Source organism: Prionailurus viverrinus, chromosome E1, assembly GCF_022837055.1.
Source record: "Prionailurus viverrinus isolate Anna chromosome E1, UM_Priviv_1.0, whole genome shotgun sequence".
Lineage (NCBI taxonomy): Eukaryota > Metazoa > Chordata > Mammalia > Carnivora > Felidae > Prionailurus > Prionailurus viverrinus.
Genome location: NC_062574.1, coordinates 14138123 through 14158806, shown reverse-complemented (window position 1 = coordinate 14158806; position 20684 = coordinate 14138123). Strand labels below are relative to the sequence as shown.

Sequence of the window (20684 nt, the reverse complement as noted above, 5' to 3'; positions counted from 1 at the left end):
CTCTCCCCCCACCCTTCCTCTCCCCCTCTGTCCCTCTCCCCTGCTCTGTCTCTCTAAAATAAAATTTAAAAAAAATTTAAAAACCAGTTTATTAAGTAGGAACATTATGACATACAACATGAATAGACGACTTGATGTCTTTTTTGTTGGATGCCGGTTATCTGTGCTCTTTAAAAAAACCTTGGTCCGATTCTTTTGAAACATAATGTGTGGCCAGCATAACTAAGAAAGTAGCTTTTAGTTTTCTAAGTCAAATTGAGATCTTAATTCATTAAATTATAGACAATAATTTTTTCATCCTTTTTTACCACCTTGTAAAAAAAAAAAAAGGTTAGCTTTATTTTGCTTAATTGGATTATTGTGTACAAAATCTATGTAAGGATATTAGGATAAAATGATAAAAATAGTTGTAAGTATCAAGACGGGCATATTTGTAATATGAAATAGTAACGCAGTTTAATAAAATATCTTACGTCCCATTATTGACTTTGAGAAAAATTCTATTTTTTGTTACTTTGCTATAAACCTAATGATTTGTAGAGTACCATGTAGCATGCAGTTAATTGGAAAACAACAAATTTTATTGAACTTCTGAAAATTAACTGTTGTGCAAAGGTACTCAGTAAATCTCGATTGACAGTAGTTTCTGCCTCGCTTCATTGCTGTATGTGGACAATATTGTTTGGATTAGGATTAAGAGCTATAATTTAATATGTGCTATTCAAGCAAGGTAGATAATCTGCTAACCCTTTTTAAATAAAGCATTGTCAAGTGACAATTTCATGAGAGCAGGAGCCACTGGAGCCAGCTGGAGCCATACTCCAGTTACTGTAGTATATGACTTTGGTGGCTCTCCTTTTTTTTTTTTTTTTTTTAAGTTTATTTACTTTGAGAGAGAGAGCTGCGGAGGGGTAGAGAGAGGGACAGAGAGAGAATCCTAAGCAGGCTCCATACTGCCAGCACAAAGCCTGATGCAGGGCTTGAACTCAAGAACTGTGAGATCATGACCTGAGCTGAAATCAAGAATTGGATGCTTAACCGAGTGGGCCACCCAGGTGCCCCTTTTTGGTGGCTCTCCTGAACTCTTAGATCTACATATAATAATAAATAAATCTGATGATTTCTACTTTTTATGTTAATGTGTACTGTTATTTTTATGTTTTCCCTTACACACATCCTTTATTTTCTGTATTTTCCTATTTCATAAACTCAGGGTTGGTAGGTAACAATGTACAAAATAAATTCTTAATGAAATATGTCATAAATCTTGTTTAGATAAGTGTGAAACCTATGTTGTTAACACATGGAAACTGAAAAAGAAAATAATGTATTTTTTAATGTTTGTTTATTTTTAAATTTTGAAAGTTATGTTGAGAGAGAGGCAGAGAGAGCGAGCTGGGAAGGGGGCAGAGAGCGTGACAGACTGCACTGACAGTGCAAGCCTGGGCTCGAACCCAGGAACCGTGAGATCGTGACCTGAGTTGAAACCAAGAGCTTAACCAACTGAGCCACCCAGGTGCCCCTCCCCCTTTCCTCTTTCTTTGGTGAGGTACTTAACACAGGCAGTAAACATTTTTGCCTAGGAGAGTTGCATTTGTGTAGTAGATAAGCAGGTGTAATATTAGAATATACAATGGTTAAGAATTCTTCATTCCAAAAAACCTACTGAAGCTTCAGTTTCTAGTGCTTAGGCAACACAGATCCCATCTCTAAGAACGTCTGGATATTGACATGCAAATGAATAAATGAGACTCCTCTTTGAAATATGTTTGTAATATATACAAGTAGCTTAGAAGGGATTATTGAAGTGCTGCCAAAATACATTTCAGAATGTTAAGTCTTTTCATTCATTATGTTGACTTTTAGAAGGATTTGTAAACTGCCTTAAAATGCATAGTAATAGTTTATATGTGCTTCTTTGAGGGAAGAGGTCTTGACTTTATTGACACTCCCTCCCCTCCACAAAAAAAAAAAAGATTAAGAATTCTTTCACCAGGTGGTATGAAAATATTGCTTGGTTTATTTGTACTGTTGGTTATAAGTATGGATTGTTCATTGCAACATATTCTAAACTATCTGTTTTGGTCCATTTGAAAACCATTTATTTGTGTTGTCATGTGGTATTTTGCAATTATATATTAAAATATTACGCTAAAAGTTAACAGAAGGTAAATCAGAAATACTTTACATTATATTATATTCTTAGGTATAATAGCTCAATTACATACTTGTGATTTCTGATAGCCATATATTATATATGTAGGAAATTGATAGAGGATGAAATAAGTAGATGTTATCTACTTTCTGGGAATGTTAGATGAATTACTCAGGGTTATAGAGTTGATGACAGACTTAAACCCGCATCTTCTTAATATGCATCTAGTGCTCATCATATTCATTGTCTCTCTTTACCATTTGTCATCAATACTTACCTTGTGATAAAAACATTATTAACATATAGTTAATAATAACATAAAGATAATAATAGCTAATAACAAATTAGGAAGTCTTAGATTTAATCATCCTATTTTGTATTCTCTGATTACAGCCTTCGGGTGTTCTCCCAGAATATAGAGACCTCTGCTTTCTTGATCCCTCTACTCTCAATTTGCCTTTCCTGTTTACAGTTTCTGTACAATGCAGTTTAAGCTCTTAGATCCATTATTTTGACTCTCATCATCCATTCATCGCACAAACCTTGCAGACCCTCAGCCCAACCCTGGATCTCTAAATGTGTGATTTTGTGTCTTCAGGCAGAGCTTATATATTTGCTAAACAAGAATCACATATCTTTGTAGATGAGGACCACTAAAAATTCAGTCTCCAATCTAAAAAAATGTACTTCCTATTCCATTTCTTTGTCCTTATTCTTCACAGCAGCTGTTTCAAGTCTCTAAACTTAATGCTTTCTTTCTTACTCCCCCTACTCAGCAAATGACCTTACTTCCTGTTTACTCAAAATATAATAAAACATATTTGCATCTATTTTTGAGAGAAAGTGTGAGCAGGGGAAGGGCAGAGAGAGAGGGAGACATGGAATCCGAAGCAGGCTCCAGGCTCTGAACTGTCAGCACAAAGCCTCACGCGGGGCTTGAACTCACCAACTGTGAGATCGTGACCTGAGCTGAAGTCGAACACTTGACCAACTGAGCCACCCAGGTGCCACGCCTTTCTTTCTAACACAGTGGAAGAGGCGACCTATCTGTATGTGTAAGACTTCTCCTTGTGGGATCTCATTCCTTTCTCATTCTCTTCCCTTAGTTCCTTGTTTCATTAAGTATTTCCCTCTTCTGGTTTTAAAAACAGACTTTATTATAGAACATGTCAGTACATAAATAAAGTTAGAGAATACTGTAATGAATCCTCTTTGTACCATTACCCAGCTTCAACAGTTACCAACCAAGATCAGTTGTGTTTCCTGTATCTTCCGTGCACACTCTTTCCACCCCAGTTTTTTTTTTTTTAAGATTTTATTTTTAAGTAATCTCTACACCCAGTGTGGGGCTCAAACTCAAAACCTCGAGATTAAGAGCCACATGCTCCACTGACTAATAAGCAAGCTAGGTGCCCCACCACTCACATTTTTTCATGCATATTCCAGACATAACATTTTATTGATAAATTTTTTGTTGTATATTTCTAAAAGATTTTTAAAAATAAGCACAATACCATATTGACTCTTGAAAAATTCATAATTATTCTTTAATATCATCAGACATCCATCCAGTGTTCATTGTCCCCCAATTTTTGTTCATTGATTTGCAGGTTTTTTTTAAGTTTATCATTTATTTGAGAGAGCGAGTGAGCACAAGCGGGGAAAGGGCAGAGAGAGAGGGAGACAGAATCCCAAGCAGGCTCTGCACCATCAGCGCAGAACCTAATGCAGGACTCGAACTCACAAACTGTGAGATCATGACCTGACCCAAGATCAAGGGTTGGATACTTAACCGACTCCACTACCCAGGCACCCCAGCAGTTGCTTACTCTTCAGGTTTTTTTTAATCCAGATATAAATAAGGTCTGTAAATTGCACTTGGTTGATATGTCACTTGTGTCTTCTAATCTGTAGGTTTCCCTTTCTGACTTTTTTTCTTCCTTTCCTTGGAATTTGAGAAAACTGGGTCATTTATTTTATAAGACTTTTTACAGTATTTTATAAGGCTTCACAGGTATTGGTGGTTATATCCCCATGATGTCTTTAACATATTCCTCTTTCCTCTGTACTTCTTGCAAATAGATGGTTGGAGCCAGAGACTTAAACAGATTCAGATTTGATTTGAAGCAAGAATATTTTATAGGTGGTTTAGTGTTATTTTGTCAAGGGATACATCGTGTCTGGTTGTCTGTTTGCCTTTGGTTGATTAGGGGGTGAAAATATTGATATTAAAATTCTTCATTCCCTTCTTCATTTCTCCTGTGTCTTTTTTTCCTCCACCAGTAGCATTTAAGCATCTCATTTGCTTGAGAAAAACTCCTTTTCAGCATTTCCAGCTATTTCTAAGATATTTATTTATGGTACTATCTTTACTTCATCTCCCTCATCAGCTAATTTAAACATGGTTTCTGCATGTTAAACCATATCCTTACCATTTTACTGAAACCATTCTCATCAAGGTTATCAGAGCTCTAGTCTGAATGGAGCAGACCCATTTCAGACCTTATTTTGCTTAATAGTTGGATACTTTTGGATACTGTTGATTGCCTCTTCTTCATGAAATACTCCCTTGGCTTCTGTGACATACTCGCTCCTGTTTTTATTTTTTCCTCTTTGACTCCTTCTCTTAGCCTCGGTTGTAGACTTTTTTTTTTTTTTTAAGTGTTGGTGTTGTTCCGCCTGGCTCTACTCGTCCCTCTGCTCATCTAGCTCTATGCGTTCTCTGTGGGTCCTCCATTGTCATGGGCTTCAGTTATACCATCCCTAAGCTGATAAGTACCAGACCTTTTTTTTTTTTTTTTGTAGGTCAGTTCTCTTCAGGGCAGACTTGTTTGTACTACTCCCTACTAAAAATCTCAGGCACCTTGGAATCAACATACCGAAAATGGAGTAAGTCCTACTTTCCTCATCCCCTCACACACAGGAATTTCCTGTTCAACTTAGTTCTAAGCCAGAAATCTCTGGAAGTTATCCTTGACTCCTTGCCTGACCTTTCTCACCTTCTTGCTACCCACATCTAGTCACCAATCCTGTAAGACCTGGTAAATGATTTAAATCCATCTAATTCTCTTCATTCACTACTGCTATGCTACTGTGAATCTCCATCATCTGTCACCTTCATTACTGTAAGTCTCCTGTCTGGTCTCTTCCTTTCCTGTCTTTTTGGTCCATTCTTCACTATATAAGCAAGAATAGTTTTTATTAAAAACTTACCTAAAGGTACCCCATTTTGGGGCGCCTGGGTGACTCAATTGGTTAAGCCTTTGACTTCAGCTCATGCCATGATCTTGCGGTCCATTGAGTTCGAGCCCCATGTCGGGCTCTGTGCTGACAGTTCAGAGCCTGGAGCCTGCTTTGGATTCTGTGTCTCTATCTCTCTCTGCCCCTCCCATGCTCACGCTCTCTGTCTCTCTGTCTCTCTGTGTCTGTCTCTCTCACAAAGATAAATAAACATTAAAATTTTTTTTAAAAGCTGTCCATTGCCCTGAGGATAAATGTAAAGAAGACCTGAGCTTGTTTTGTGATATACACCCTGCTTACCTTCTCAGCTTCATCCTGAATCATCTCTCCCTATGTGGTAATACTTGTCCTGCTTTTTGTACTATGTCAGCTGCCTGTATCTTGGCTGACTGTTCCAGTAGACTATGAACTTCTTGAGGGTAAAGACCAAGTATTTTACCTTATTAAACCTGGTGCCTGGTACATAGTAAGTGTTTGGCAAATGTTGAATTAATAAGTTGTGCAGGGCACAATTACACGTTCAGTGATTTGTTTGTGCCTTGGTTTTATTGTTATTAGATCATCCTAGTATTCCAGAAGTATTGTTATTCATGTACATTGATAAGGTTTATTGGCTAGAGGTGGTCTCTCCATCATTAAACTGGACCTGTGGGTTACCATTGTCCCAGATAATAGAAGCCAGATACTCGCCACCATCAGATAAGCCTCACCCTAACATGAGTTCCTAGATAGCTTGGCTTGGTGAGGGTTAATACTTAGAAAAGTGAGGCTTAAATAGTTAGAAGTTGTTAAATACCAAAGACAGATAGTTTTCTGGGTTGTCCATTGTGTTTGGTTCTCATTCCACTACTTATTGCTGACATTAGTCATATTTTTACTGGATTTAAACAGATGTGGTGGTTTTCAGCTGTCATTTTAGCCAGCTGATCTCTAGGTTGGAAGAATCATTAAAGATGATAAAATAAATTCCAGATTATATATACTAGAATTGCTAAACAGAGAAGGACCTTCATCAAAGTCAGTAGCTACCATTGGGAACATCTGAGCACTCACTTTTTGACTCGGGGCTTGTATTTAAAACCAGGGTTTGTTCTCATTTTTCCTCCTTGACTGGCTTATTTGCCACTATGTATATCCGCTGCGCATGGAATAGTGTGGCTGGCATGGTATGAAAAAGGTACTCAAGAAATGGTCTCTTCTGTCCATGATTTGTCTCTTGATAGGTGGTCCCGCAGGCCTTTCATTAGATGTTAATTTCATTTTATTTAGAGGATGATCTCCTGTTTCTTTTTTCTTTAATTGTTTTTAATGTTTATTTATTTTTGAGAGACAGCACGAGCGGGGGAAGGGCAGAGAGAGAGAGAGGGAAACATAGAACATGAAGCAGCCTCCAGGCTCTGAGCTGTCAGCACAGAGCCCGACGCGGGGCATGAACTCATGAGCCACGAGATCATGACCTGAGCCAAAGTTGGACGCCCAACCAACTGAGCCACCCAGGCGCCCCTGATTTCTTGTTTCTTTAAAAAAAATTTTTTTTTAATGTTTATTTTTTGAGAGAGAGACTGAGTGCCAGCGGGGGAGGGCAGAGAGAGAGGGAAACACAGAATCTGAATGAAGCAGGCTCCAGGCTCCGAGCTGTCAACAGAGAGCCAGATGCTGGGCTCAAACCCACTAACTGTGAGATCATGACCTGAGCCAAAGTTGGACGCTTAACCATCTGACCCAACCAGGCGCCCCTCAAATATATTTTCTAAATACAGTGGAATTTCTGTCTAGCTATTTTTGTACAGTGTGATAAAGCAAACGAAACTTGTTTTGTAAAATAGGAAACTTGAAGAATAATTTTTTAAGAAGTAATTCTTTGAGTTTTCTTAACTTTCACCTGCATTTACTCTGATTGAACTGATTACAATACTTTTTAGATGTTAAGTAGAAATTGATTTTATTTTGTTACAAATATAAAGGAAAGACTCTGAAATATTGGGTGATATTATCCAAAAACTAGGTTAGAGAAATTGAATTACTATGTGAGTACATAGACTCTAGGGGGTAGTCCATTAAGGTTTTTGTTTGTTCCTTGTTTTTTAAGTTTATTTATTTATTTGAGAGACAGCCCAAGTGGGAGAGGGGTAGAGAGAAGGAGAATGAATCCCAAGCAGGCTCCGCCCCACCAGCGCAGAGCCCAATGCAGGGCTTGAACTCATGAAACGGTGAGATCATGACCTGAGCCGAAACCAAGAGTCAGATGCTTAACTGACTGAGCCATCCAGGTGCCCCTAAAACACATGCCTATAAAGAACACAAAATAAGTTGAAATAAAATTAAATTGTTTCTTCCATTAAACGCATTAGTTAAGAGGGCATGTGATTGCTAAGTAATTTACATTATAAATAATATCAACTAAGATTATTAGTGACTAATACTCAGTCTTGAAGATTATCAGTTACGGTTAACTTCTTTGGCTTGTGGACATTGAAATCCTCCTTTTTTCAGATTATGTGTTTTTTGTAAATTAGAATTTGTATTTTTTTGTCTTTTTTAAGATTTTATTTTTAAGTAATCTCTACACCCAACATTGGGCTTGAACCTATAACCCCAAGATTAAGAGTCACATGTTCCACCACACACCCTGATTTTTTTACTTTGAGGGAGAATTATAGTCTAGAGAAGTTATATGTTAATATTTGAATTTTAACAAAATTGATATCTATATTATCTGGCTGGTGACATCGTTGGGAATGGGTAAATTTGAAAATAGTGCTGTTTAAGCTCAGTAAAAAGATAGTTTAAAATACGTACTAATACGATCATAACAAAACGTCCCCTACCATTCATTAGCATCACAGTAAATCGTCTTTGAAAGTATAAACTGCAAATAGTAATGCAGAAATAATTTAAATTCTAAGTGAAAGAAATTATCTTCTCTCTTTCTCTCTTTTTCTCCTTAGGTGGAATGAACCCTATTTGTTGACTATCTCCTGATACTGGTTGGATTCACTTGTAAAAGAATCGTCTTCCCCTGTGTGGACGCCACTTAGTGGCATATTTAATTATAAATCCAGGGATCACAACGCTTTTTGATTTCCCAAAGGAGGGACATACCACTATATCAAAGAAGCTTGATATTACAGCCAAAATGGTGCTGTCCCAGAGACAACGAGATGAACTGTAAGTCTCTCTGTTTTGTGTTTTTTTAAAAAAATCCTTTCATAAAAGACAAAGTAGTTAGTTAAAATAACAGATTTGGGAGATCTATTCTTAGATTCCTAAAGTATTGTTAGTGTTCAGATACTGGTTTGGGCAGTTAAAACTGGGTCTTATTTTGAAATAGTGTTATTTACCCTTAGGACTTTGTTGTGTAGAAGTTTAAAGCAGAACAGACTAGTAAGTTACTTGGGATAAGTTTTATCCTAAGCTTGTCTTAAATATGTTCAGCAGGAAGATAGAGGATTCAAAGCTCTTCTAAATTTTTTTTTGTCTAGAATCTGTGTATTCGGAAAACGAAAGCTTTTTTTGTTGTTGCTAATGCCTTTCCTTTGCCTTCTTGTATTTTTTATCTTTTATCAGCCAGTGGCTATTAGAGAATTTGATCTTTATGAGGTGGATAACATAGTATTAATGCAAATGCATTAATGAGAGGCATAAGATGATTTGACCACTGCTATTTTATAGTATCTTATAGCATCCCATATTTTATAGCATTCTATTTTTATAAGGTGAAGAATATAGAGGAGTACTTTAGCTTCATGTTCTAAATTTTTTAAAAAAATTTTCTGTGGCTTTTTATAAAACTTTAGTTGGAAATAATTTCAAATTTAGAGGTAAGTTGTAAGATTGGTACAAAGAATATTTAATTACATTTTATCCATTTCACTTGTTGTTTTGTACCATTTTTGTACCATTTGTTTTATCATTTGCAATCTGCACCTGTGTGTGTGTGTGTGTGTGTGTGTGTGTGTGTGTGTGTACATGTGCAGTGTTTTTTCTTAAACCATTTGGGAGTAGGTTGCATACATTAAGGATCTTTACCCCAGGGGCACCTGGGTGGCTCAGTCGGCAAAGTATCCGACTCTTGATTTAGGCTTAGGTCATGATCTCACACTTGGTGACTTTGAGCCCCACATTGGGCCTCATGCTGGCAGTGCAGAGCCTGCCTGGGATTCTCTGTCTCTCTCACTCTCTCACTGCCCCTCCCATGCTTGCATGCTCGCTCTCTCTCTCTCTCTCTCTCTCTCTCTCAATAAATAAACTTAAAAAAAGAAAAAGGTCTTTATCCCAGATACTTGGGTGTGCAGTTCCTAAGACTAAGGATATTCTATAAAACCACAGGACAGTTAGCCATTTGTGTAAATTTAACATTGATACATTTATTGATTTAATCTGCTTTGCATATTCCAGTTTTGTCAGTTGACCCAATAATGTCCTTATGGCAAAGTTTCCCTCTCACCCCCCACCTCTTTTCTCTCTAGTATATTCTCTAGTAACCCAGTCCAGGGTTAGGTAATGTATTTAGACATTTATTTGAATATCTCCTTAGTCTTTTTTTTTTTTTAATGTTTTTTTATTTATTTTTGAGACAGAGAGAGACAGAGCATGAACAGGGGAGGGGCAGAGAGAGAGGGAGACACAGAATCCGAAGCAGGCTCCAGGCTCTGAGCTGTCAGCACAGAGCCCGATGCGGGTGTCGAACTCATGGACTGTGAGATCATGACTTGAGCTGAAGTCAGATGCTTAACTAACTGAGCCACCCAGGTGCCCCACTCTTTAGTCTTATTTAATCTGGAACGTTTCCTCAACCTTTCTTTGTTGTTGAGGACGTTAATAGTTTTGAAGAATAGTTTTTGTTTTTTGGGTTTTTTTAATAGCGTGTTTCTCATTTTGTATCTAATGTTTCTTCATGATTAGATTCAGGGTATATATTCTTGGCCAGAAAACTACATAAGTAATTTGTCTTCTTAGGATATCATGTCTAGAGACGCATCATGTCTATCTGCCCCTCTGTAGTGATGCTAATTTTGATCCCTTAGTCAAGATGCCTGATTTCTCCACTGTATAGTGTAGTTACTATTATTTACTTTTCCATAAATATAAGCAGACCATGCAAAACATTCTTATTTCCATCAAATATTCCCCCACTAGATTTAACATCCATGGATAATTCTTGCCTGAACCATTCTTTACTATAGTGGTTGCAAAGTGATGATATTCTTTACACAACCACTCATTCCACATTTACTAGTCATCACTCAGCATTTTACTGTAATCAAGGGACTTTTCTTCCACTCCTTTTTATTTACTTGTTCTTTCAGTATTGGTATGAACTCCTCTAAATTTTCAGTAGCTCTTATCATTCATTACTTTTCTTATACTTTTGCTGTTTGAATATTCCAGACTTCCATAGGAGCCCCTTCAGTTGGCTCTTATATATGGCCCTGTCTGTGGGCACTTTCTTACTTTCTAGCATCACAAGGTGTTCCAGGCTTATTGTGGACCCATCCTGCATTAATCCTAGAATCAGTCATTGCTCCAATAAGCCTTGGTTTCTCTTAGTGGAGAATGGTATTAGACATCAAGATATGGGTACTATATAAGATATGGGTGTTTGCTTCTTGGTCCTTAAAGTAGACAGAACCAAGAAATATGTATTTGTAAACACATATACAGGTACCTTGGTACACATGTGTATTAAGGTTTCTCACTCTTGGCATTGTTAACGTGTTGGGCTGAATAATTCCTTGGTGTGGGATCTGCCCTGTACACTGCTGGTTGTTTAGCAACATCCTTGGCCTCTACCCAAGGATGCCTCTACTAAATGCCACAATAAAAATGTCTCCAGACATTGCCAACTCTCCTCTTGGCGGGGGGGGAGGGCAAAATCTCCCCCAGTTGAGAACCACTGATAACACAAAGGCATGTACACATACTTATTTTAGAAATCATTAAGCTATCCTGATACTTCTAATTTTCAGTCTATTCTCACTATGTTGTTTCTTGTTTTCCTCCCTACCATATTTGTATCTTTCTTCTGTAGCAAGACCCTGTCTGCCAGCAATAGCAAGGCTTTGACTCATTTGCTCAATCCTGTAGTACTTCCAAAATAGTTTCAGAGTTGTTACACTCTCACTACACATCCTGGAAAGGGTTTAGAATTTGTATGCAGTTCTTTCTCCCCGCCCCCCCCCCCCCCCCCCCCATCCACTCTGCTGTGTTTGTAAATTACTTGGATTAGTTGGAAACTCGCCCTGGTTTCTCTCCCTCTTCCCATGGTTTTGTTATTCATTTGAAATGTAGTTGGGTTCATAGGTTCTAGTTTTTTTAGTTTTGTGTGTTTTGCATTTTCTCTGCCTTCCCATCCTTGTTAATTTAATATTTTGGATATTTAGAACATTATCTGTACAAAAATGTATACTCACAAGTATTACTCTTCTGAATCCCTTCTAAGTTCCTCCCTCCTTACCCCATGTAGGAACCAACTTCATGCATTGTTTAATAAAGATAAGAGAGATACATGTATGTTTTCTTGTTTCTCCTTTCTTAAGCAATAGGTAGCATACTATAAGTGCTCTTTTGCACTTGGCTTTTTTTCAGTTAGCAGTTATCTCCTGCAACTCACTCTGTATCAGTTCATAGAGATCCTCTTTTTTTTTCCCCCCCTTTTAACAGCTAGATAGTACTCTACTCTGTATATACCATAGTTTTTTCAACCATTCTCCCGTATATGAACATTTAGGTAGTTTCCACTATTTTGTAATTAGAAATATTATAAGTAATAAATCTGCATATGTACTTTTGTGTTATTGAAGGTATGTCTGGTTTTTAGTCATTCTTGTTTCTAAGTCAGTTCAGACTTTTCTTCTAGATGCCTTGTGTGTGCCTTATTACCCTCATAATCAAGATTAATATTTAAACATTATGGCCAAAAATAGAGATTTTAATTTGAATAAAAATCAATTGATGAAAGAACCTAATTTCAGGTGGCTAAATTTGTAGAGAATTTTAGGGAAGAATTGACCTAAAAGTGCTCATTAAGCAAATAATATTTGTGTTAGATATAAATGTAAATTTAGGGAATTTACATTTAGGAATTTGGGGAATAGAAAAAATCTTGGAGTTTTTAGTAAGGAAATAAAATGATGGTTTTTGCTTTTTCTACCATTTTTGAAAGTATTATGGAATATATATTATGAGAGACAGAAACAAATGTTTATATACTTCTTACAAGTAAGATACATTTTGGCATTCAGTTTGCCTTTGTAACATTTTAGCATTTCTAACAGGTTGGATACCGATTAGTATTAATTAATTTTGAGTAGTATTAATTTTGAGAGACACAAAGAACGAAGAGGAGAGGGGCAGGGAGAGGGAGACACAGAATCCAAAGCAGGCTCCAAGCTCTGAGGTGTCAGCAGAGCCTGACATGGGGCTCACACTCACGAATCGTGAGATCATGACCTGAGCCGAAGTTGGACGCTTAACCGACTAAGCCACCCGGGTGCCCGTATTTATTTTTTCAATTTACATTCAAGTTAGCATGTAGTGCAACAATGATTTCAGGAGTAGATTCCTTAATGCCCCTTACCCATTTAGCCCATCCCTCCTCCCACAACCCTTCCAGTAACCCTCTGTTTGTTTTCCATATTTAAGAGGCTCTAATGTTTTTGTCCCCCTCCCCGTTTTTATATTATTTTTACTTCCTTTCCCTTCCCTTATGTTCATCTGTTTTGCATCTTAAAATCCTCATATGAATGAAGTCATATGATATTTGTCTTTCTCTAATTTTGCTTAGGATAATACCTTCTAGTTCCATCCATGTAGTTGCAAATGGCAAAATTTCATTCTTTAGTTGCCGAGTAATACTCCGTTGTAGATGTATACCACATCTTCTTTATCCATTCATCCACCAGTGGACATTTAGGCTCTTTCCGTACTTTGGCTATTGTTGATAGTGTTGCTAAAAACATTGGGGTGCATGTGCCCCTTTTGTATCCCGTGGATAAATGCCTAGTAGTGCAATTGCTGGGTCGTAGGGTAGTTCGATTTTTAATTTTTTGAGGCACCTCCATACGGTTTTCCAGAGTGGCTGCACCAGCTTACATTCCCACCAGCAGCACAAAAGAGATTCTGTCTCTCCGCATCCTCGCCAACATCTGTTGTTGCCTGAGTTGTTAATGTTTGCCATTCTGACAGGTGTGAGGTGGTATCTCATTGTGGTTTTGATTTGTATTTCCCTGATGATGAGTGATGTTGAGCATGTTTTCATGTGTCGGTTGGGCATCTGGATGTCTTCTTTGGAGAAGTGTCTATTCATGTCTTGTGCCCATTTCGTCACTGGATTATTTGTTTTTTGGTTGTTGAGTTTGATAAGTTGTTTATAGATTTTGGATACTAACCCTTTATCTGATATGTCGTTTGCAAATATCTTCTCCCATTCTATCAGTTGCCTTTCAGTTTTGCTGATTGTTTGCTTCACTGTGCAGAAGGTTTTTTAATTTGATGAGGTCCCAATAGTTCATTTTTGCTTTTGTTTCCTTGCCTCCGGAGACGTGTTGAGTAAGAAGTTGCTGCGGCCAAGATCAGAGCGGTTTTTGCTTGCTTTCTCCTTGAGGATTTTGATGGCTTCCTGTCTTAAATTTAGGTCTTCCATCCATTTTGAGGTTATTTTTGTGTATGGTGTAAGAAAGTGGTGCAGGTTCATTTTTCTGCATGTCGCTGTCCAGTTTTCCCAGCACCACTTGCTGAAGAGACTGTCTTTATTCCATTGGATATTCTTTCCTGCTCTGTCAAAGATTAGTTGGCCATACATTTGTGGGTCCGTTTCGGGATTCTCTGTTCTGTTCCATTGATCTAAGTGTCTGTTCCTGTGCCAGTACCATACTGTCTTGATGACTACAGCTTTGTAATACAGCTTGAAGTCTAGCACCAATTAGCTTTTAAAATTCTTGGAGGGGCACCTGGGTGGCTCAGTTGGTTAAGGGTCTGACTCTTTATGATTCTTGATTTCGGCTCAGGTTGTGATTCATGGTTCCTGGTTTCAAGCCCCACATCAAGTTCTGCTCTGACAGCGCAGGGCCTGCTTGGGACCCTCCCTCTTTCCTCTCTCTGCCTACCCCTCTCAAAAGTAAATAAGTAAACTTTAAAAAGAATAAATAGAGGCGCCTGCCTGGGTGCCTCAGTCAGTTAAGCATCTGACTCTTGATTTCAGCTCAGATCGTGATATCATGGTTCCTGAGATTGAGCCCTGCATCAGGTTCTGTGCTGATGCTGTGGAGCCTGCTTAGGATTCTCTCTCTCTCTATCCCTCCCCTGCTCATGTTTCTCTCTCTCTGTCTCTCCCGCCCTCTCTCAAAATAAATAATAAACGTTTTTTAAAAAGAATAAGTAAGTTGTAGTTGCTTGGGTGGCGTCCAGTCAGTTAAGCATCGGACTCTTGGTTTCGGCTCAGGTCATGATGTCAGAGTTTGTGAGTTCAAGCCCCACATCAGGCTCTGCTGGTAGTGCAGAGCCTGCTTGAGATCTTCTCTCCTCCTTTCTCTCTGCCCCTACCCTGTGCACGTGTGCGCGCGCTCTCTCTCTCTCTCTCTCTCTCAAAATAAATAAATTTTAAAAAATTAACAGGATGAGGTATTTTGGGGGTAAAAAATGAAAAGAATTTTGATGTACTGGAAAACAATAATTTGATCGGTACTAATAAGTGTGACTCAACTCAGCAAATGTATATTGCCTGCCTTCTTTGTTTTTACCACCCTGGGGCATACAAATATTGAATAATAACAAAAACATTTATGTGGATATGACAAATATCTTTCTTTAACAGATAAATTGAGGATGGGAGAAATTAAAATTACCAGTTTCATGACTAGTATTAGAGTCAGAATGAGTTTCCTAATTTTAAGTTCACTATTCATTAAACACAGTTCTATCACCAGAATTAACATGTGTCAAAATGCAAACATTGCTCCCTCCTCAGTTTTTCAGTCCCATTTTCCAATGGTGGCCCCCATTGCCTGTATATTATAGTCTTTTCAGATGTTTTTCAAGTATTTGCAAAAATTTCATGAGCATCTTTTTTTCTTAAGATTTGTAAAATAGAATTATACTTTACAATCTCTTTTTAGTATTTTTTGTCACTCTGTGAATTTGGAAATGATATTACCTGTTAGTTCATCTCATAGTTAACTCTTAACAAAATAAGCTTACACCTCTATTTTTGTATGAGATTTTACCCATTGATCTTTCTCCATGAAAGATGAAGAAAGTCTGTTTTGTTTTGTTTTAGGTTCTCCTGGTTGATAATATTTGTACTTTGTTTGATTTGTTGCTCACCCCTAATTCTTTTTTTCCACAACTTTCCCATTCTTGTATTCCTTTTTTGGTTAACAGCTATATTGTAGTATAATTGACACAAAGAACTGTACATATTTAATGTATACCATTTGTTGAGTTTGAAACATTTTGCTAATTTTTTTTTAATGTTTATTTATTTTTGAGAGATAGACCGTGGGCAGGAGAGGAGCTGGGGGCAGGGGGAGACACAGAATCTGAAGCAGGTTCTAGGTTCTGAGCTGTGGGCACAGAACCTGATGCGGGGCTTGAACTCCTAAGCCATGAGATCATGACCTGATCCAAAGTTGGACGCTTAACCGACTGAGCCACCCAGGCGCCCCAAGTTTAGAACATTTTCCTATTCTTTTGATTACTGTGTTAGTTGGGTGGATTTGTCATTACATACCCTTTTCAAGATGGGCTCCTAAATGGATTTCTGTGAGCCTTTTTTTACATGTTAGGGGTTAATTTTTTTTTTTTTCTTCCATAAGTGAATGGCAAGTAAAAGTTGAATGAACAATTCTTAAGTTACACACTTTTCCCACTTAGAGTTACAGATACTAAGGAAAAAGTTCCCATGGATAGGACTGCAAAGAAAAATCTCAAATTCCAAAAATGCAGAAATCTCATAGGACTCATTTGCTGACTGTAATGAAATAAAATGAAAATTAGTAGGAAAAGGAGAGCTAAGAGAAATCTATCCATGTGGATGTTTTAAAATGTAATTCTAGGGGCACCTGAGTGGCTCAGTCGCTTAAGCATCCAACTTCAGCTCAGGTAATGATCTCAAAGTTCATGAGTTCCAGCCCTGCATTGGGCTCTGTGCTGGTGGTGCAGAGTCTGTTTGGGATTCTCTCTCTCTCTCTCTCTCTCTCTCTCCCTCCGATTGTGTGCTCTCTCTCTCTCTCTCAAAATAAATAAATAAACTTTAAAAAAATGTTAAAATGTACTTCTAGGGACAACTGGGTAGCTTAGTTGGTTAAGCATCTGACTCTTAATTTTGACTCAGGTTATGATCTCACAATTCATGAGTTCAAGCCCCACGTTGGGCTCTGTACTGACAGCATGGAGCCTGCTTGGGATTCATTCTCTCTCTCTCTCCCTCTCCCCCCCCCCCAAATATTTTTTTAAAATGTACTTCTAAATACTTGAAGTTCAAAGAACAGCATGTAATTTAATAAATGAAGACATTGATAATAATGAGGGTACTTACAATAAAAACCTGTAGGGTGTAGCCAACAGAGCATACAGAAAATTAGATAGTCTAATGAATCTTTTAAAAAAAACAAAGGTCAGAAATGAACCACACATTCAGTTCAAGAATAAGACAATAAAATAAGCCCAACGGAAGCAGAGGGAAAGAATTATTTTTTTTAAAAGCAGAAATTAATAAAATAGAAAATATAACTTGGTAAACTTGATTGGCAAAATTAAAAACTATCTTTTAAGAAAGACCATAAAATAAAATATAAATTAAAGAAACAAAGAGCATAAAATAAAACTGATGAATAAAGAGAAAAGACATAAATGAACAGTACAGTAACAAAAAAGGCAACATAAAATGAACTCAGAGGAAGGGCACTTGGCTAGCTCAGTTGGTAGAGCATGCAACTCTTGACCTTGAGGTTGTGAGTTCAAGGCCCATGTTGGGTGTAGGGATTACGTTAAAAAAAATAAAAAAGAATCAGTAGTTAGAATTAAGTCGTTTTTGTTTTGGGGTAATGTTGTAGAAAAGACTTCTTTGCCCTGTTTCTAGTGAAAATAAATGAATAGTGGAAAGATGTCAGAGCTCCCAAATTATTAATAAAATCAAATACAATCCCAATTAAAATCTAAACAGAATTTTTCTGAATTTGACCAGATTGATTCTGAAGTTCATCTGGAAGAGGAAAATGCAGAAAAATAGTTAAGGAAAAATTTAAAGGATTAGTGAGAAACGAACTAATTGTACCAGATACCCAAACATTGCTGTAAAAGTAGTAAGTAAAATATTTTTGTAATAGGCGCATAGGTTAGGGGAACATATTCAGAGACAAGCTCATTTTATCTATGGAAATTTAGTATATGTTACATGGCATTTCACATCGATAGGAAAAAGTACTGTTCAGCAAATAGTACCGTAGGTTGTACTAAATAAAACTTGAATCCAAAGGATGTGAAAGCCCAAGTGTTAAAGTAACAATATAAAAGTGGTAGAAAAAAGTACAGCCTTTGGTAGGAAAGGACTTTGTCCTGGGTGGCTTTGAGTCTGGGTGGCTCAGTTGGTTGAGCGACCGACTTCAGCTCAGGTCATGATCTCACGGTTTGTGAGTTCCAGCCCCGTATCGGGCTCTGTGCTGACAGCTCAGAGCCTGGAGCCTGCTTCAGATTCTGTGTCTCCCTTGCCCTCTGCCCCTCCCCCACTCATGCTCTGTCTCTCTCTGTCTCAGAAATAAATAAACATTAAAAAAAAAAGTAGAAAGCAAACACAGATCTCACTTGTGATAGTTTCACTAGAGTATTTCCATATGTAAGCTAAGCTCTATGTAGCCATTCTGTTCGTTCATGGATAAAAGTCCTTCATCTCAGTTCTTCCCTTTGATTTTAACCATTTTCTCTGATTTGTATATGAGGTTACTGGTTTGGATCTACTCAGAATTACCTTTTATGTTCTGCATGAATCCTGCTTTGATTCTAGTGATTAGTTGTTTTTCTGCATCTCTTGAGACTTAATAGATTAATTTAAATCGTGTATATGGAGTTTGTTGGAGAGATGATTATAAACTTGTGCCTTGATGTCTACTCTTCCAACCTTAATAAAACTGCTGAAAATCAACTCTAGATCAACAGCTGAAACTCTGGAAGCACCATTAGGCTGTTAGAACCTAGAGATTCGTCTGTCTTAATTTATTCTTAGGTTAAGTGATTGTGATACACCTTCCCTGACAGGTTCCACATTCACTGGGTTCAGCTATCCCTAATGGCGTCAGACTCATTTAAACTTAGGTTCTAATTTGTTTGCTATATTTTCGTATATGTATCTTGCTCTTTGGTGGTTCTTTGTTATATTAGTAATGCTATGTGATCTCTCTTTCCAAACTTTCGTAGATATCATAGTGTTAATGAAACCTTTAACAATAAAAAGAGAACCCATCCCTGATATTCTCAACTCACTGCTGCTCCCTGACTCCAGTGCTCATTTGAAACCTTAGTGTGGAATGGAATACTGAGGCCACTTAGGTTGTGACACTGTACTTGGTAAAGTAGACAGGCAGGGACGTCTTAGTAGCCAGATTACTTGGACACTTTTTAGACTCTGGATGACCTCTCTCAGGTCTTTGTCACTGTTACACATCTCCATTTCTTTGAAACTTCCATCTTCATTGGCTTGCTGACATCTCTTAATTGTCTTACTTCTTGAATGTTGGTATCTGTCAAAGTTCCATCAGTTACATTCTAGTCCTCCCCCCCCAATATATACCTTCTTCTGAATTGTCTGTCACCACTTACATTGTTCAAATCACTGCTACCTGTTTGCTGATTTTCCCAGTCCTCTTCTTAGGTCTCTTTCTCAAACATGTCACCTGTACGTCTAGTTACCTCTTATATCGTGTATCTTTACTTAAATATCTTATAGCTACTTCAAGTAAGAAGGTTTAAAACTGAACTTGTCATACGCCTGCCTCTTTTTCTTCGTTCTCTTTTTCCCCTGTCTGTCCAAGTGAGTGGTACTACAATTCACTAGAAACTTATGAATCAACTGTGTTCTCCTGTCTCTCGCATCTAGTCAGTTACCAAAACAAAAGCCTAGTGGTTAAGAGTGTGAGTCATTTTTGGTTTCAAGGATTTGGGTGTAGGGCTTTTTAAAGAGCAGTGTAAGTCCATTTTTAAAGCACTTATGAAAAATACAATATATGGAAGTATATAAATATGGGACAGCTCCAGTTAAAGGAGGGAGGTGCAGAGCTCCACCTACTTAGCTAGTTTCTTCCCCATCCACTCAGTAAATGTTTTTTAGAATTATTATCCTAAATTATTTCACTACATGCTAGTTTTGTGGCCTTAGATAAATCAGTCTACCAATGTATAATTCAGGGGTAATATGCTTTTGTACCTACTTTAGTAGAATTTTTTTAGGATCAAAAGAGACAGTGAATGTTTTTAAACAGGATTTAACATTTTTAAAAAAGTATAAATGTGGCGGTACCTGGGTGGTTCACTCAGTTAAGCTTCTGAATCTTGATCTCACCTCAGGTCTTGATCTGAGAGTTCTGAGTTTGGGGCCCATGTTGGTCACTGTGCTGGATGTAGAGCCTACTTTAAAAAAAAAAAAACAAACCTGTAGGGGCGCCTGGGTGGCTCAGTCGGTTAAGCGTCCGACTTTGGCTCAGGTCGTGATCTCACGGTCCGTGAGTTCGAGCGCCGCGTCGGGCTCTGTGCTGACAGCTCAGAGCCTGGAGCCTGTTTCAGATTCTGTGTCTCCCTCTCTCTCTGACCCTCCCCTGCTCATGCTCTGTCTCTCTCTGTCTCAAAAATAAATAAACGTTAAAAAAAAAAATTAAAAAAACCCCCAAAACCTGTAAGTGTGACATACAACTATAATGAGGTGCTGCTTTATGCATATTTGGAGTCATCTACAACTTCTAATTGATTACATTTGCCACATAACTTTTTAAAACGCAAATGTTGGGTTAAGCCACACAGACCTTAGAAAAATGTTGCACAAGTTTTAAAAATTTAACATTTAATTCACTTTTTATAAAAGTTACATAAACAGAATCAAAGGATAAAAACTGTTGGTTTTTGTTTGTTTCTAAAGTTTATTTATTTATTTTGAGAGAGAGAGGAAGCAAGAGAGAGAATCCCAAGCAGGCTCCACACTGTGAGCACGGAGCCAGATGCGAGGCTTGAACTCAAGAACCGTGAGATCATGACCCGAGCCGAAATCAAGAGCTGGACCCTTAACCGACTGAACCACCCAGGCACC

At 37.7% G+C, this 20684-nt stretch overlaps 1 protein-coding gene across 3 annotated transcripts in view; it reads left to right on the top strand.

Annotated features, from left to right (window-relative positions):
• The window catches only part of PAFAH1B1 (platelet activating factor acetylhydrolase 1b regulatory subunit 1), a 72552-nt gene that overhangs the window by 28842 nt on the left and 23026 nt on the right, over nt 1-20684 (top strand). For 2 of the 3 annotated variants that reach the window (XM_047831728.1, XM_047831730.1), the window contains exon 2: nt 8344-8563. In XM_047831728.1, coding sequence (XP_047687684.1) covers nt 8532-8563 — 32 coding nt within the window. In that variant the 5' untranslated portion in view covers nt 8344-8531. Of the gene's footprint in view, nt 1-4960; nt 5045-8343; nt 8564-20684 lie in introns of all 3 variants that reach the window. The other variant, XM_047831729.1, reaches the window with a different exon arrangement.